General features: G+C 50.6%; 1 protein-coding gene across 2 annotated transcripts in view; it reads right to left on the bottom strand.

Moving 5' to 3' along the window:
- The window catches only part of TENT4A (terminal nucleotidyltransferase 4A), a gene marked incomplete at its 5' end in the record, with an annotated part of 44,346 nt that extends 26,666 nt beyond the window's left edge, over positions 1-17,680 (bottom strand). For both annotated transcript variants that reach the window (XM_081090083.1, XM_081090082.1), the window contains one exon: positions 16,968-17,680. In XM_081090083.1, coding sequence (XP_080946209.1) covers positions 16,968-17,680 — 713 coding nt within the window. The remainder of the gene's footprint in view (positions 1-16,967) is intronic.
- Positions 17,681-18,890: the final 1,210 nt, after the last annotated feature.

The following is an 18,890-nucleotide window of genomic DNA, read 5'->3' on the forward strand; positions in this document are numbered from 1 at the left end:
AATAAAAGTATGGAAACAAAAGGGGCAAAGAAAACACTCCAATCTGTTAGGAATGTGGTCTGCTCTTCAAGGTGAAGGAGGGATGGATGGGTTTGCCTGCTCCCCCCTCCGACTGTAAATCCCATGGCTACTTCTGAGCAAAGCTATGGTCAGAGTTCAGATATTTATTCATCATTTTGTTAAGGAAAGAGAAAAGCCACATGAATGAACGTCCCGTCCTCTGGTTTACTTACAAGAAGTTTCAGCACCTGAACCCACTAAAGCAGGGGTCCTCAAACTACGGCCCGCGGGCCACATGCGACCTACCGAAAACATTTATCCGGCACGCTGGGTGTTTTTGCCACCGCTGTGTGCATAGGAATTTGTTCATAGTTTTTTTTTAAACTATAGTCCGGCCCTCCAACGGTCTGAGGGACAGTGAACTGGACCCCTGTTTAAAACGTTTCAGGACCCCTGCACTAAAGTGTTAAAATGTCCAATCTTCCCACCTCACTGAACTCTTAGAACTCTCCACACTGGTCCCCAACGTCCCTGTCCCGTGTTTACCACGTGTCATTCTACTGGTAGTTCACCTTTAACATCCCCCATGAACCTGGTCAATTCTAAATACTTGAGGAAAACCAGGCTTTTCCATCTATACTAATAAAAGACAAACATGCAAATTAACCATGCAAATTAATCTTCGCTATGCCTTAAGGCACACCCACCAGCCCATCAGAGCGACTATATGCAAATTAACCCAACCAAGATGGCGGCTGGCAGCCACGGAGCTGGAGCAAGCAGGAGGCTTGGTTGCCCCAATGATGAAGGAAGTCAAGCTTCTCGCCTGCCGCGGCGGGTCTAAGCTGCACTCAAAGCAACAAAGTTTCAATTATAGAAGGTAAATAACCCCCAGAATAAATTAAAAAAAAAAAAAAAAAAGGAGAGGCTGGGAGCTTCCGTCACCTGAAAACGGCCCTCAGTCCCTCACCCAGACTGGCCAGGCACCCCAGTGGGGACCCCGACCCTGAAAGGGGTGTGACCAGCCTGCAAACACCCATCAGCCCCTCCCCCAGGCTGGCCAGGCACCCCAGCAGGATCACCACCCTGATCCGGGACACCCTTCAGGGCAAACCAGCCAGCCAACACCCGTGCACCAGGCCTCTATCCTATCTAATAAAAGAGAAACATGGTAATTGGCGTACAACCGCTACCCTTCCCATTGGCTAATCAGGGAGATATGCAAATTAACTGCCAGCCAAGATGGCGGCCGGCAGCCAGGCAGCTTGAAACTAACATGAGGCTTGCTTGCTTCAGTGACGGAGGACTCCAACATTCCCCGCCTGCCACTGCAGGCTTCTGAGCTGGCAGTTTGAAACATAGTTACAAAAATAGAAGCTAAACAAAACCCAGAAACCAGCTTTCAGCTAGCCCGGATCTCAGAGCTGGAGTTGATACAGAGTTTCGACTGTAGAACCTAAACAAACCAGATACCTGCTTTCAGGAGCAGAGGCCTAAGAGCTGGAGCCTCAGAGCTAACGCTGGCTCAGAATAAAAAAAAAAAAAAGAAAAAAAGGAGCAGTTGGGAGCTTCAGTCCCAGCCTGAAAACGGCCCTCAGCCCCTCACCCAGACTGGCCAGGCACCCCAGTGGGGACCCCCACCCTGATCCGGGACACCCTTCAGGGCAAACCAACCAGCCCCCACCCATGCACCAGGCCTCTATTCTATATAGTAAAAGGGTAATATGCCTCCCAGCACCGGGATCAGCAGAGCCGCAAGGTCTCCCGTCACCGGGATCAGCATGACAGGGGGCAGCGCCCAAACCCCCTGAACGCCTTGCGGCTCTGTGTGTGACAGGGGGCGGGGCCACAACCTCCCTATCGGCCCTGCTCTGTTCCTGACAGGGGAAGGCGCCCCAACCCCCTGATCTGCCCTGCTCTGTGCCTGATATGGGGGAGCTCCCCGACCTCCTGATCGCCCTGCGGCTCTGTGTGTGACAGGGTGCAGTGCCCCAACCCCCCCACCCCACGGGCCCTGCTCTGTGTGTGATGGGGTAGAGCCATAACCTCCCCATCGGCCCTGCCCTGAGGTGACAGTGGCGGCACCCCAACCCCCTGATCGGCCCTGCTCTGTGGGTGATAGAGGGCGGCGTCCCAACCCCCTGATGGGCCCTGCTCTGTGCGTGACAAGGGGGAGCTCCCCAACCCCCTGATGGGCCCTGCTCTGTGCATGACAGGGGGGAGCTCCCCAACCCCCTGATGGGCCCTGCTCTGTGCGTGACAGGGGGGAGCTCCCCAACCTCCTGATTGACCCTGCTGTGTGCGTGACAGGGGGGAGCTCCCCAACCCCCTGATGGGCCCTGCTCTGTGCGTGACAGGGGGGAGCTCCCCAACCCCCTGATCGGCCCTGCTCTGTGCGTAACAGGGGGGAGCTCCCCAACCCCCTGATGGGCCCTGCTCTGTGCATGACAGGGGGGAGCTCCCCAACCCCCTGATGGGCCCTGCTCTGTGCGTGACAGGGGGGAGCTCCCCAACCTCCTGATTGACCCTGCTGTGTGCGTGACAAGGGGGAGCTCCCCAACCCCCTGATGGGCCCTGCTCTGTGCGTGACAGGGGGGAGCTCCCCAACCCCCTGATCGGCCCTGCTCTGTGCGTAACAGGGGGCAGCGCCCCAACCCCCTGATTGGCCCTGCTCTGTGCGTGACAGGGGTGGTGCCGCAACCTCCCCATCAACCCTGCCTTGAGTGTCACAGGGGGCGGTGCCCCAACCCCCCAAATCGGCCCTACTCTGAGGGTGACTGAGGGTGGCATCGCAACCTCCCAATCCGCCCTGCTCTATGCATGACAGGGGGTGGTGCCCCAACTCCCCAATTGGCCCTGCTCTGAGCCCGACCAGGGGCTGCACCTAGGGATTGGGCCTGCCCTCTGCCACCTGGGAGCAGGCCTAAGCCAGCAGGTCGTATCTCCTGAGGGGTCCCAGACTGCGAGAGGGCACAGGCCGGGCTGAGGGACCCCCCCCCCCCGAGTGCACAAATTTTTGTGCACCGGGCCTCAAGTCCTATATAATAAAAGGGTAATATGCAAACTGACCCTAAAAGCAGAACGACTGGGAATGACTGGTCACTATGACACACACTGACCACCAGGGGGCAGGCGCTCAATGCAGGAGCTGCCCCCTGGTGGTCAGTGCGCTCCTACAGGGGGAGCTCTGCTCAGCCACAAGCCAGGCTGACTGCTGCCAGTACAGCAGTGGTGGTGGGAGCATCTCCCGCCTCCTCAGCAATACTAAGGATGTCTGACTGCAGCTTAGGCCTGCTCCCCGCTGGCAAGTGGACATCCCCCGAGGGCTGCCGGGCTGCCAGAGGTATGTCTGACTGCCAGCTTGGGCCCGATCCCCCAGGGAGCAGGACTAAGCCAGCAGGTGGACATCCTCCGAGGGGTCCCAGACTGCAAGAGGGCATAGGCCGGGCTGAGGGACCCCCCCAGAGTGCACAAATTTTTGTGCACCGAGCCTCTAGTTATGATATAAAATGCAATAGAAAATACTAGAAACTGTCTTCAACTGTTACTGTCTCCCTCCCTCCAATTTCTTAAAAGTTTTAAAAAGCCAGTGATTATCACATTAAAAATAACATAATGAAATATGCTCAAGTGTTAGCAGGAACATCATGGGTAATTTCTTTTTTGTACTTTCCAGATTTCTTCAATAAGTATGCTATTGCTTTTATAATAATAACCAAAACAAAGTATTACCACTTCAGCTTTACCTCCAAAGGTCAAAGAGCAGATATCACTGTGCTCAGGTCTTCTTAAAGAATCTGGCCTCCTTCAGCCTTTAGAGTAAGGACAAACCAGTGAGGACTTTCCTTTCTGGCTCTGTTGCAGCCCACAGTGAGTAAGGCCAGGCATCCTGAAGGTCTGGGAACTACTCCTATGACTGCTCAGCTCCAAGGCCCAGGAGGCTAATAGGCCCCCCTCAGTGCTATGGCTCTGGTTCTAGTGCCACTCTCAATCACTGTTTAGGAAGCTATCCCTCACTGCAACATACACATCCCCTCTCAAAAAAAAAGACAGGGCTCCTGAAGAAGCTGCCCCACAATCCCAGTAAAACCTCTGCAGATGTGGAAGACCATACCCAGAGGAGATGCGTGTGAGCAAGGGAGAGGGGGTTCTCTCCAGTACCCCACCTCTCTGGTCTTGTCACACCAGCTACACCTAACAGGCTTTCTCTCCTGTGCCAGCTCTCACCAAAGGCACTGCTGCCAGAGGCCTGAGCTGGGCAGAATTCTGAGGCTGCATTCAGACTTAGAAGAAAACTTAAAATTCATTAGTGATATTATCATATCAATATTCTTATTATTAGCTGAGATTTACCACCTGCTTACTTTGTCCACGCGCTGGACACACTTCACCAAGTATGAGCCTGATAACCACCATTATCGCCCGATTACAGAAGGCGTGGAGGTTAAACAACCTGCCGGAGCAGCACATCTGGAGCTGAACAGCACCTCTACAGCAGGTGTCTCTGCTGCTCAAAGCACTCTCTGAAGCAGTGGTTCTCAACCTTGGCTGCACTTTAGAATCACCTGGGAATCTTTTTAAAATCCTGATTTCTGGGCCTCATCCTCCGGAAATTGTTTCTTTGTTACTAATGTTGTGGCCCCACCCCATAACAAAGAAACAGAATTTCCGGAGGATGAGGCCCAGAAATCAGGATTTTAAAAAGATTCCCAGGTGATTCTAATGTGCAGCCAAGGTTGAGAACCACTGCTCTGAAGCTTCCCTGTCTGCTTCCTGCAGACCTCTGGGATCTCCAAACCCCATTCTACCTCCACCACATTGAGCTGCTGCTTCCCCACCATCTACTGGCCTGGCCTTGACCATTTAGTAGTAACATCAGACATGCACAGCCTCTCCCCAGTGCTGCTGTCCTCATAGGACAAGTCGTCCCAAAGTCCCTCAGAGCAGGAAAGCCCATGCAGGGAACACACTTGGTAGAGGACTTGACAATCACCTCCACGTCACCAAGACTGAAAAAAAGCACTTGGTAAAGTCTGACCATGTCCAGTTCTATACACCTGTGGACATGCACACAGTAGGCATTCCCAAAGGGGGAATCAGACTTGCTTCAGATTTCTCCACAACATTCAAAGCCAGCGACACTGGGGACATGCAGAGGCTTGGAGGCAGAGAAACCTGTCACTCAGGCACACTGCAGGCTTCAGAGAATATGGCACCAATTAGCTCCTCTAGAAAGTTGGCCAATCAACACACACAACTAAAAGATAATGACAAATGCAAGGGCTGGAGGCAGATGGCTGCCCAGAGCACAGTGAGTCCTCTTCCCCATCCACAGAGCTTTTACTTCTTCTGGTCTTACTCTAAGACCTACCTTAAAAGGCCCTTTTGACTCTTAACAATTTTGCAAGCTTCAATTCACTCCAAGCCTTACCCTGGGACAATTCTCACAAGTTCCCATTCTTTGGACATTGGTCTCAGTTCTATATTCTTATTTCTAACCTTCATGCTTGTAACTTAGGTTAGTACATCAGTCTCTTGTGAGTTTTTGACAGAGCCACAAACTCTTTTGACAGATTTATTTTCTGCTTTTTTCCATGAGATAACTTATAACAATACTTTTGAATTTCTTTACATTTCACAGGCCATGCAAGGTTATCTATCCTCTTTAATATTTTCAGCCATCATTTCAGAGTTATCCTTCAATTCTTAAAAAATCTGTTTGCTTAAATCTGTTTGCCCATAACAGAAATACTTTTTAGGGTACTGCACCATGGCTCCCACCAATTCACCAGGTTCTTGCTTCGCTCTTAACTCAAGTGTACCAATTCACTCCCTGCGGAGGCAATGGTGAAGTGCATGGGCTTTCTCATCAGGCAGGCCTCCATTCCTTCTGGTTTCTGGCTGCACCTCACTCAAGACACTTACATTTACTGAGGCTTAATCTGTCTCTCCTTAAAATGAGTTATTGCCAGAAGAATAGGGAGAATGCAGGTTCCACACAATGCAGCACCCGACACCAAGGAGGAGGTCGGCGAATGCTCGCTGGTCCTGCTTTTGGTCTTTCAATTGTCTTCAGGTACAACGGCAACTCAGCAAATGCTCCTTTTTTGGTAGGACGCAATATCTAAGAATAATCCAGATGGTGGGAGTCCTGCTTCCTCTATCTCAACTTCCCTCCAGGCCAGTTCTGGAATGGCCTGGAAAGCAGGAGGTTCTAGTGTACTGCAGTGCAGGACTGGCTTCCTGTCCCTGGAATCCTCTTGCAATACCAATACTCCCCGTCTTCATTCTGCACTTGACTGTCAGAGTCCTCACAAGAGGAGCTAGCCCACACCCACCTTAAATCTGGGCTCTACAAACACATTGAAACCAGGTTTGCAGGACACGTTAGTTGCTAGCTTCCATCACCCCCATCTTGGGGATATCTGCTTCACTTAACACTGCTTGGAGCTCCCTGACTTTAGCGCTGGACTGGCATTTCCAAGTGCAGCACTTTTTGCCAAATCACATTAGCCTGTCTAGGCTTTGGTTTTCTGTCTAAAGACAGGAGTAACATTACCCATTTCATAAGCCTGCTCAAAGAACTCAGGGAGGACATTTAGGCAGAGCCCCACGCACTGTGCAGTGCTGTTGCTGAGAACCAGGTAGTGTCTGTCAGATAATATCATTAACCCAGAGTGCAAAAGTACCTATCACCTGCATCCTTGGAGTAGGCACTCCAAGCCATAGAAGTTGTGCCAGGTCGTATTCTGCTGTGAACCTATTTTTATCCTTTATGTGTTATTGAACCAGCAGCCCTTTGAAAAGATTTACTCTAGAAACTCAGAAACACAATTTCTAGAGATTTCTAGTGGTGTTGCTGGGTAGCACAGCTTTTACTGTTGTCTGAGTTTCAATTTATTTAGGCAACAGTTACTGAATAAAACACTGTTTTGAATAGAGTCTAAAATTACTCCAGTTCCATGCTGTCCAAACATAAGGCTATTTAAATTTTAATTTCAGTTAAATACAATTAAAATTCAGTTCCTCAGTTGCATTGGTCACATTTCAAGTGCTCAGTGACTACTGTACTGGACCACACAAAACTAGAGCTCTCCCATCTTCACAGACCATCTCCCAGACAGTGCTGCTCTAGCTTCTGTCTAACCTTCCCTATCCCTTACTTTTGTTTTCTCCACTGTACACAGAACATGTTAGAGCTGCAAAGAGCTCAAAGAACACAACATGCACTTCTACTATGTGCACTGAACAAGAAACTTGTGAACAACTTCACACAAGTTACATACAGCAACACACACATACCTGATAAAACACTTCAGGAGTACCCTTAAAGCTCTTACTTACAAACTAGAGAACACATTAGATTTTTAAAAATAGAAAAGTATATCTTGACTCAAAAGGAGAAAGTATTTCCAAAGCTTCATGTTGGCCTCCAGCTGTGTCCACAGCTTTCCCTGAAGACTCAGAACTTCAGTCTTTAACAGTTTATCCAAGAGAAATGTTTTGGCCTGAGAGGGAAAGTTGTCCATTTTTTCAAAAACCAAGCAAAAGGTTTTTTCTATCCAGCTGGCAACAAGAAGCACCTAATTTTTGGTTTCAATTTCCTCAGCGAAAAAAGAAGAAAAGGAAAGCAGAGGCCTTTCTAATCCCTCATGTGACAAGTCACACACATAGCACTTCCAAATCTTCTAAATATAATATGCCCTATGAGGAGGATGCCCTACCCTGCTTCACAGATGGGGAAACTGAGGCTCAGAAGTAAGAAGCCAGGGTGAAGCCAGCCAAAACCAGCCTTGTCAGCCAGGCTACTCGAGTGCACAATGCAGGCTAACCTAGCAAGCACAAGGCCACAGTCGTGCTTCCCAATGCTGGGAAACAAATGCCAGCCATAGGGTTCAAAGCAAAAAAATATTATTTGATTTTTCATTGTCCTTCTAGTCCTGCATCTAGCCATTCCTTCAGATCCACAGGATTCCAGAAACATTACCATAGTCTGAAATCTCTTTCAAACATGAAAAGATACAAACGACGTGTATTCACTTTATCACTTAGGAAATTAACTCCGATCTTAACCCACAGAAGAGCCTAAGGGTTCTGCAGAGCAGCTTATTTGATGCTAATCAAAGACATTCCCTGCCAATGGGAGCCACTGCACTGCTCCCATATAGTCCACCTGTCAATGGGATAGGGCTAAACCTCTGCAGAGACCCACCTGGCCCTGGCCCAGGCCCAGGCCCAGTCCCTGCCTCCTCCTCATCACCAGCATAAGGAACACACGCCTCTGAAGCCCAGGACACACATGAACTGGACATAGGACACATACCAGGTAGCCAAGTTTTTAACTTCTGATGTTAGGTATTACTTTTATAATAATACAGACAGACCAATTAAAATTAAATGAGGCCTGGCCGGTGTGGCTCCGTGATTGAGCATCAACCTATGAACCAGGAGGTCACGGTTCGATTCCCAGTCAGGGCACATGCCCGAGTTTCGGGCTCAATGCAGGAGGAAGCCAATCAATGATTCTCATCATTGGCGTTTATATCTCTCTCTCCCTCTCCTTCCCTCTCTGACATCAATAAAGTATATATTAAAAATAAAAACTAAATGAGGCCTTGGCCAATGTGGAGGGGGGGTTCGATCCCCAGCTGAGGCACTCATATCGATGTTCTTTCTCTCTCTCCCCCTCCTTCCCTTTTTCCTCCCTCCCTTCCTCCAAGATCAATTTTAAAAAGTCAAAAAACTAAATGGGGCAGACAGAACTTAGGAGAGAGAGAGAGAGAGAGAGAGAGAGAGAGAGAGAGAGAGAGAGAGAGAGAACGAGAACCTAGGCACAGAACGTTCACTAGAGACAGAAGAACTTCGCTGGAGAGAACATGGCAAAAGATCCTGGACTGAACCTGACTACAGAAATTGGCAAGAGAACCTGACTAGAACCTGGTGACTGAACCTGGCTGGAGAACCTGGACAGAACCTGGCTGGAGAACCTAGCGAGGGAACATGGCTACAGAACCTGGCTGGAGAACCTGGAGAACCTGGCTGGAGAACCTAGCAAGAGACCATGGACACAGAACCTGGCTGGAGATCCTAAACAGAACTTCGCTGGAGATCCAGACCAGAACTTGGCTGGAGATCCTGGCTAGGCTGCTGATCAACTGAAAAAAAAAAAGAAAAAAAAAAAAAAAAAAAAAAAAAAAAAAAAAAAAAAAACCTAAATGGGGATGCCTCAAATTCAGTATAATTTTTTGAATGTTTTCTGTTTTATATTCCACATCAGAAGGGATAAAACTGCCTTAATCACACACTCTCTTTAGAAAGACAGGTCAATAAACCCCAATAGATCTACATATTCTGCATTTAAATAACTTCAGAGATGACAATCAAATCTTTAGAAATCTAAGACAAACAACAATTTGGTTTATTTAAACTATGTAGATTTGCCACCCCTGACCTGCTCATCTAAGATGGCAGATCCTCCTTTCCTTCTTCTATCCATCCATCCGACACTTAATCACAGACAGTGGATAACATGTGCTTGTCTCTGAAAAGGCAGGCTGAGACACAGCCCCACATCCCCTGAGTGGCCGCAGGAGAGCAGTGGTCAGTATTTTAAGAGCAGCAGTAACTCCACAGGAAGGGACCATGGGAAAACCATGTAGGAGTATTCTTTGTCCTTCTCCTGAAGGAAGCACAGGGCTTTGAACGGGGCTATCAGAAAGCCCTCACTCCCACTGTCCTGGGCTGAAAAACAGGTGGTATGGGGTCTTTTGCAAAGATGGACTGTTATGTACTTAGAACTAGATTACAGAGATGACTTGGGCCCTGGCTGGTTTGGCTCAGTGGATAGAGTGTCGGCCTGCGGATTGAAGGGTCCCGGGTTCGATCCTGGTCAAGAGCACATGCCTGGGTTTCAAGCTTGGTCCCCAGTGGAGGATGTGCGGGAGGCAGTTGATCAGTGATTCTCTCTCATCGTTGATGTTTCTATCTCTCTTTCCCTCTCCCTTCCTCTCAGAAATCAATAAAGACATTTTTTTAAAAAAGAGAGGACTTGGGTTAGTCACCAACCACCCTTTCTCCCAGCATAGGAATGACCAATGTACAATACCTCGTGAACAGGACTTTTCAATCACTGTAATTTTAATGTGCTTATTTAAATGGCTTTAATGCAAACTTTTCTTAGATAACATATTTTAAGAATAGTCCACATGAGAGAGGCACAAGAAAGCACTTATAGCAATGGTCACTCTGGTTATCTGAGTTCAATGGTGACAACCAAGCCAGAGGACAAAACCAGTAATCTGCAAGAGTCATCCTTATGAGCTGGAGTCCAGTCAAGGGACAAGTGTTGGAAAAGAAAACTACCACCTCCTCATCACCCATTTCCCACAATAGGGGAAGTCTACCTATAGGAGAACACCTGCATGTGGCAAGCAGCCCCAGAAAATTCTATGCCTTAATCTTTGAAACCTGTTACTATGATGATATCATCACTCATGTGACATGCCTTTAAGATAGAGAGAAGGTACCTAGTGGGACTGACCCAATTTCATAAGCCCTTAATTCAGAGGGCTTCCTCCAGCTGGAGAAGACATGATCAGGCATTCAGGGAGCTGTTCCAGTTTAAAGAGGGAGGAGGGCCCACAAGCCAAGGAATGAAGATAGCCTAAAGTAGCTGAGAGAAGCCCCCAGCTGGCAGCCAGCAAGGAATGAGAAATATCCGACCTAACACAAGTACAAGGAACTAAATTCTGACAATAACAGGAATGAGCTTGCAAAAGGACCCTGAGCTCCAGCTGAGAACACAGCAGCCAAAACCTTGACTTCAATCCAGCCATCCTGGACTTCCTACCCACAGAAACTGAGAGACAAAAAAGGAGTATTGTTTTAAGGCACTGAATTTGTGATCATTTGTTACACAGCCACAGAAAACTAGCGTAGCATAAAAATCTTAGAGTAAGACACTTACTTTGTACTGCAAATCCCAAACTGTCAGGGGAGATGTACCCTGACCACCTTACTTGGGAGGCACATTTGCACTTGAGCATCTGTCTCCATCATTGTCATCTCCTACCTGCCCTAACTCAGGTGCCACGCTCACTCAGCAGCATTCTGAGAAGAGAAAATACTAACAAGCTGTCCAGAGCTTCTAGATAGGCCTCTTCAGCCACACTGGCCAGTGGCAATTTCTAGGTAATGCTGTGGCTTACACAATTTCCTCTGAATCTGGTTAGTATGATTCAGTCATCCCTCTCCTGTTAGCCTGATTCTGGCTGCATCATCAAAATCAAGGGTTTTGTTGATTTACTACAGCCCTCTTTTACTTCACAACTGAAAAACAAGATCCTAAACTGTAAGGACCTAACCAAGGCACAGAAGGTTCTCACTTTCCAGGGATAACTGTTCTCTCTCCTCCCATAGGTCACTTACAGAAATCCATTTACAATGGGGACCAAAATTTCATATTAGTGACCAGAAGAAGCTCTGAAACTTTACCTTGAAATTAAAATTATGAAAAACTAATTTTTTAACTTAAAATATTTACTTAAAAAATTACTTACAAAAGCAGTAAGTCACATTCATGTCTTTTTTCTAGGAAGTAGCTGGTGTGGCACCAAGGCAGGCTCCATCTTACCCCACTCTGACTTCTAGGGGCTGAGCATTAAGGCTATTTTTTGCAGAAATATTCAAAACCTCCATTTTCCCAAAGGACACTCCCTAACCTGTTTGATATTCCAATCTTCCTTTTCCAAAGCATCTATCCTGCCCTCACCCTCCTCTTCCTCCACATGAGCAGCCCCTTCCCCAAGTGTTAGCTGTCCTATCTTCATCCAATCTCTTATCAGTAACCAGGTACTACTTTCCTCAATTTCATCACAGCCAGCCTCTTGTGCTAGATTTTCAATTTCACTTTGCAGAGAGACTGGCTGTGATACAATGGGCAGGAATGAGTGATGCTATTATTAGGTAGGAAGGAGTGTTTGAGCTCATTTCATAAATGGTCAGTACGGCAGCAAATATGTGCAAAGTGTGATCATTCTTGCTTTCCCCTACAACCTTATACTTCTGGATGAACTTATATGCCCAGGACAGGATGAACACTCAGAAAACAAGGCCCAAGTGTGCCACCTCCACATTTTGAGGCAGACCTTGCAATAATCTCTCCCCTGCATCCTGCGATGTTTATATGAAGAGATCAGAGTGAAAGAAAGACAACTATAGTGATGATGGCTGTGGTCTGAGGTGGGCCCTGATGGGCTGTCACCTGTGCCCTCCAACATGGTATCTCCAAGAATATGCTGGGGGAAGTCACACTGGCTCTACTTTAGATAGTGCCAAGTCAGACTGGAGCCACAGAGAGAAGGGATCCTGGTTACTCCTCCAAGCTCTGACTCCCTCAGGAGAACAGAGGAAAGAGAACACACTTGAAATTAGAAAGAACCCACGCCCAGGGTCCTGAGTGGTATGGCTGACCATGTCCTATGAATGGCATCTACCGATTTCTCATAAAGTTCACACAAGGAACAAAATTTTCTTTGGAGGAATGGAAGATGTCAAAAATTAAACATCGTCAAGGGACCTGCAGAGAGAATACTGCATATGACTGCTGCACTGCAAGCATGCCTGAGAGGACAACCTTGTCAGAGACCAGTTCTGTAGGGGTCTGCCAAAGGGCTGGAGGACTTCACTTGTTGCATTATGCTCTTCCTGGGACTTTAAGGGCACCAGTCAGTCTGTGGCAAAGTATCTGGTCTATGCTCCCCGCCCCCCCCCCTTAGTTGTGCAGGACTTTCCTTTACCTATAAACTGATGAGGTTTCCAAAGCCATTAAAAGCAAAGTAACAAGCCCTAGCCGGTTTGGCTCTGTGGATAGAGCGTCAGTCTGCAGACCTAAGGGTCCCAGGTTCAATTCCGGCCAAGGGCACATGCCCAGGTTGTGGGCTCGATCTCCAGTAGGGGGCGTGCAGGAGGCAGCCGATCAATGATTCTCTCTAATCATTGATATTTCTATCTCTCTCTCCCTTCGCCTTTGAAATCAAGAAAGAAAGAAAGGAAGAAAGAAGGGAGGGTGGGAAGAAAGAGAAGAGAAGAGAAGAGAAGAGAAGAGAAGAGAAGAGAAGAGAAGAGAAGAGAAGAGAAGGAAAGGGGGGAGGGAGGGAGGGAGGGAGGGAGGGAGGGAGGGAGGGAGGGAAGGAGGGAGGGAGGGAAGGAGGAAGGAAGGAAGGAAGGAAGGAAGGAAGGAAGGAAGGAAGGAAGGAAGGAAGGAAGGAAGGAAGAAAGAAAGAAAATAAAAACAAAGAAAATAAAAACAAAGAAAATAAAAACAAAGTAACAAAGCACTTCTGGGTCAGAAGGTTAGGGGTCAGGAGTTGAGGGCATGAGAGAATGGCAGCAACCAGAGGCCAGGATGCACAGACCCAGGAACCTATCCACACACCTGTCCACATCTCTATGTCAGAAGCCCAGGTAGAGAGTATATCTCATACTGTCCACATTGTTCCCAAAAGTGTGAGAGTTCAACCAAATGATGGAATAAGAACTAGAGCCAATGGGAACTCCAAAACAAGCATTTTACCTTCACTACTCTGAAAGTTCTTGCATTAACCCTTCTCCTCTTACGTGCTTTTTCTTTATCTCAAGGATGAAAGCAGAATGGCAAGCCCACAAAGCCAGGTCACCAGGCAAGGTTTCCAAGGGCAGAAACCTCCTCTCCAGAAAAGAACAAACAGTGCAAGCTGCTACATGGACTACCAGGCAAAGGCCCAACTGGGTTCAGTTAATGCTACTCAAACTTCCACCATACCAGGCAACTGCTTATCATCTCTTGAGAACTGCAGACACTGTCTTTCCAGAAACACCTGTCCTGAGCATAGGTAAGTCTGATCAGCTTCTCAACAAGGTTTTTTTCTATTGGCCAGGCCAGGGACTCTCTTATCTCAGCTCTTTCCCTTTCTAAGCCACAAGTGAAGGAGTTTTTGGTGGCCTCCCCATCATTCTGGGTAAGCGAGCAGCCAGGGGCAAGTTCTAGACAGAGCTATTTCTTGATATCAAAAGGTTAGTTCCCTTAAGCCCAGAGGGTCCCATGTTAATGGTCATCAGCGTTGCCTTCCTCCTTTAATCATAGGCACTATTCAACCACTGGCTGTACTATTCCTCCCCCTTGTCCCCTCTGAAAGGTTAGTCTGATAGAAGGATTGGGAGTAGCAAACCAAGCAGAGGGTACCCTACCCTTCCATGAACATGGTCGGCAATCCTAGCAGGCTCTCCTCCAGGCATAGATAACAGGAAGTAGATACACTGAGGTCAATACTGGGGGTGAGGTACATGCCTCTCCCCACTTCTCCCCACCCCTAAGGCAGGCAAGGAAAAGTGGCCAATAAAAGAGGGGGGAAAGCATATTACTGCCCCTTAGATATAATGTCATCCATTAAGGAAGCGCTCCCATCACCCCTAGGTGGGTTAAAACACAGACCTCCTGGTTGCTTCAATGCCCACTCTTAGTTCTATACCACATGGCCTGTGAGCTGAGTTCTAACAGGCAAGCTGGGAGGTGGGGCAGGGTGGGAATCCTCACAGTGGGGAAGCCAACCAAGCCAGGCCCCCTGGCAGGGCCCAGAGCAGCAGTGCCTTGTGGCCTGCTGAAAGCTTAAGGTTTTAGTCTTTAACCTAAGGGAGACAGGGGAGGTGCCATCACAGAGTTACAAGGGGGTGGGGCCTGATGAAACCTAGCAGGATATCACCCCATTGGCAGTGCTGTGAAAGGCCCCAGAGAGGGGGCAAGACAACCACGTGGGACTACTTGAGCAATCTCCACTAGAGGTAACAATAGTTCTGTGGAAGGATAAGGAAGATGAGGTACAGAGAGATTGAACAGGACAGTGATGAAACACTGGATACGAGAGAGTGATGGGCGTGAGATCTGCATACCTGGACAAACAGTGCTCATGTGTGCTAGACAGAGTCACTCTCAGGAGGGCCAGCCTCCGGGGTCAGGATCATGAGGCTGTGCCAAACACTGCCCAGATCCTAGCAAAGTACCTGGCATGTGGTGGGCTCATTCATTAAGAAAAGCAACAACAAGGCACCTTCTGAGGCTTACTAGATAGAAACCTAAGAGTGAGGAAGCAGTGTTCAGAGTCCAAGTGATTTGCACAAGGCATGATGCTGCCACTGCTAGAAGCTCATGAAGGGCAGAAACAGGATTCCCAGCTGTCTGGGTCCAAAAATGCTCTACAGCCGTGATGGCGAACCTTTTGAGCTCGGCGTGTCAGCATTTTGAAAAACCCTAACTTAACTCTGGTGCCGTGTCACATTTAGAAATTTTTTGATATTTGCAACCATAGTAAAACAAAGACTTATATTTTTGATATTTATTTTATATATTTAAATGCCATTTAACAAAGAAAAATCAACCAAAAAAATGAGTTCGCGTGTCACCTCTGACATGGGTGTCATATGTTCGCCATCACTGCTCTACAGTGACGATCACATATCTTCCCATTTCCTAGTACTAAGACACAGAGCCAACTCCAGTTACATGACAGGTTTGGAAACCTGAAGATTCCCCAAAGAGCCCTTAGATATAATGTCATACATCAAGAGAACACTCCCACCACCTCTTTTCAACAAGTTCTACAAGTGAGAACTGAAAGGAGAGAGGGAAAGGAGACAGGTCTCCTACTTGGGTCCAAAGTGCACCCTCAGGCTTCAGGTAATTAAGAAAATAACACCTCTAACTCAAACCAGGTGAAATAAGTTGCAGAACATGCAGCTTTAACGTGTATCACACATGCTTTAAAGTAGGATCAATTTATTCTCACTTCCAATGAGAATAAACAGACCTATAAGAGAGTTCCTTTAAGAAGTAATCCCAATACTTAGCAATTGTAAAATTAGTAGAACTCTAATGTTTGCGACAACCCTGACACCTGGGAAATCCTTAGGTGCCTTTTAAATGAGCATGCAATTGTGCAAGGGAAGTTTATGATTTAAGTCTTGAAATACTGAAATAAAACGTATGTGCAAATGTTATTTCTAGATGCTTAGAAAAGCACAGAAAATCACAGGGACTGGATAAGTAACACTGGCACCTGAGGAGGCTCACCTAGGACAGCTCCATCCAACCACACACGTTTTTATCTGGCCTGGCCATCTGTAATTGCCCTAAACTTAAGTAGAACTTCTAAGTCCCTCTAGCGAGCCTGTTGTGGAAAGATTTAAAATAAAGGTGGAATCTTCCAAAAAGTAAGTGTGTGCAATAAACGTTTTTCTTTTCTTTGAACACTATTGGTTTTTAAAAAATGCAGTTGATGCTTTTTATGTTAATTTCAGCACAAAATTAAATCATAACATATAAGCCCTCTCAAATTGTTTTACTACCCCCAAAAAAGTCATCTTTTAGAAGGGCTTTGCCAAAAAAAGAAAAGAAAAAAAGAAATATTAATATTTACCTTCAATCTGATTCAAGTTCCTGGCAACACTACATTCTGCAACTTAGCTTACATAAAACGCCGTACCTACCGGCACCTCACTTTGACAGAAGGTCTGCCCCTAAGCATTCTGGGGGAAGGAAAGGGGCATCTGATCCTCCTTTCCAGTCTCAAGAGACAAAAACAGCACACATCTGCACAAGCCGAATTGATCGATCGTTTATAAAAGGAGCTTAATATTTCTTTAGAAACAAAGACTTACTCAAGGGTTTGCAAATATGGAAACACAACTAGGCAATAGCCAGAGCCTTCAGACTAGTATTTTAAAAACAAATAAATGGGAACCGTCTAGCACAGTCGGACCTGAGCCTCCAGCATCCACCCCAGAAATAAAACGAGAGCCCAGACGGAGATGTCTGAGCGCCCGAGGCACCCACCGCAGGAGCGCTGGCCGGCCCGGCAGGGTGCCCACCGCCCTCGCCCCGCCGGGGCCCGGCCCCTCCCCCGCCCGCGCGCCCGCCGCCGCCCGCGCGCACTCACCCCTGGATGCCTGGGCTGTACGCCCGGCTCTTCCACGGCGTGCCGGGCCGCGGCGCCTGGGGCCCCGGGCCGCCCCCTCCGCTCAGCGCGGCCGCGCGGCTGCCGGACAGCAGGTAGTTGAGGCCGTACGTGCTGGCCTTGTTCTCCCGTTTCCGGCGGCCCGGGTGGAACTGGTGCTGCTGCGGGGAGCCGGCGGGCGCGGGGCCGCGCGCCCCGGAGTGCCCGTTGGCCGCGCCGGGGGTGCTGGGCGGGCCGTCGGCGAAGTGGAAGAAGGCATCGCCGCGGCCGCCGCCCGCCCGTCCCACGGAGGCGCTGCTCGAGGACGACGACGAGCAGCCCGGGCTCTCGGTGCCCGACTCGGCGTTGGACGAGGACGAGGACGAGGACGAGAGCGATGGGGACTTGTGCAGGCGCCGGGCACCCTCGGCCGCCGGCCCGAGCGCCGTCAGCAGCGCGGGGGGCAGCGCGGCGGGGCCCGGCGCGGGCGGCGGGGGCGACGCGGCGGGCGGCACGGGCCCGGCCAGGCTGCCGCCGCCCAGCCCGGCCGCCCCCGCCGCGGCCGCCGTGTCCAGCGCGGGCGAATTGAGGCAGAAGTAGGACGCGAAGCCCGAGCCGCCGCGGCCCACGCCCTGCGAGGTCTCCCAGATCTGCATCCACAGGGCATTGGCCGGCCCCTTCTGCTCCGGCTGGATCCAGGCCACGCGCGGATCCATCCACGCACCGCCCCGCGGGCCCGCGCGCCCGCCCGCCCCGCCGCGGCCCCGCCCCCGCCGCGCCCCGAGCCCGGCCGCGCCGTGCACGGACCGACGGACGGGCTGCGGGTGGACAGACGGGCGGGCGGACGAGCCTGCGCTGCGGCTCCGGCCGGGTCGCGGCGGCGGGTCGCGGGGTCCCGGAGCGGCGCGGGCCGGCCCGAGCAGGCCGCGGGTCGGCTCGGGCCTGTCGGGCTCCTTCAGGCGGCGCGGGGCGGGCGCGGGGGCCGCGGCGGCGGCGTTCCACAGGGGCCGCGGGGAGAGGCCATGGGAGAGGGGCGGGCTGAGGGGGCGGGCCCAGGCGCCGCGGCCCGGGACCCGAGGGAGGGCCGCCGCCGTGCGCCGGGCCCTCAGTCACGCTCGCGCCGCTGGCTCGGTGCTCCTGCAGCGGCTGCGGCGGCGGCGAAAAGACACACTCAGTGGCGACAGGGCGCGGGGGAAGGAGGGGGCGCCGCCGCCTCCGCTCCAATGAGGGGCGGAGAGGGAGCGGGGCGGGGGCGGGGCGGGCGCGGAGGAAGCACGGCCTTTCTCGTCGGGGGCCGGGGCACCAGTGCGCACGCGCGGCCAATTTTAAATCCTCAGTGGACACCGCCGCCTGGGTTACCGCGCCTGCGCTGGGCACTCCTCCGCGCGGGTGGGGAGAGCCGGCGTCGGAAGGATACGCGACTGGGAGGGGCTGTCTCAAGGGTGGCGGCGGCAGCGTGGGCCCTTCCAGCCTAAACTTGGCTGCGGCGAGAAAGAAAGTAACGGGGAGTCCAGTGCGCCGTCCTCGGCCCGGCTGCTTCCGCCAGTCCCACCTCCGGCCTCTGTGCGGAGGCGGAGGCGTGGAGACGTGCGTGCTGGGCGAGGGTCCCTGTCAGCCAACGGGCCGCGCTGCGCGTGCGCAACGGCAAGAGGTCGCCGCCGCTGCGTGGAAGTTTCCGCGCAGCCCGGTGGGGGTCTCGGACGCCCCGCGCTGTGCAGTCCGCCCCCCCCCCCTCGCCTTATATAAAGGCCTTGGCGGCCTAACCGCGCTGCGCCCGCTGCTCCGAGGAGATGACAAAAATGCCCAAGTCCCCTCCCGTCCATCATCAGAGCTCCTTGTGCAGCCGGTGGGTCACGCTACAGTCACTCGTGTTTGCGCCCGCCCACGTGCTCCCCCGCGGCCTGGGCGGTGCTGTGCCAGAGCAGG

Source organism: Myotis nattereri, assembly GCF_964212035.1.
Source record: "Myotis nattereri genome assembly, chromosome: 4".
In the NCBI taxonomy this organism is placed as follows: Eukaryota; Metazoa; Chordata; class Mammalia; order Chiroptera; family Vespertilionidae; genus Myotis; species Myotis nattereri.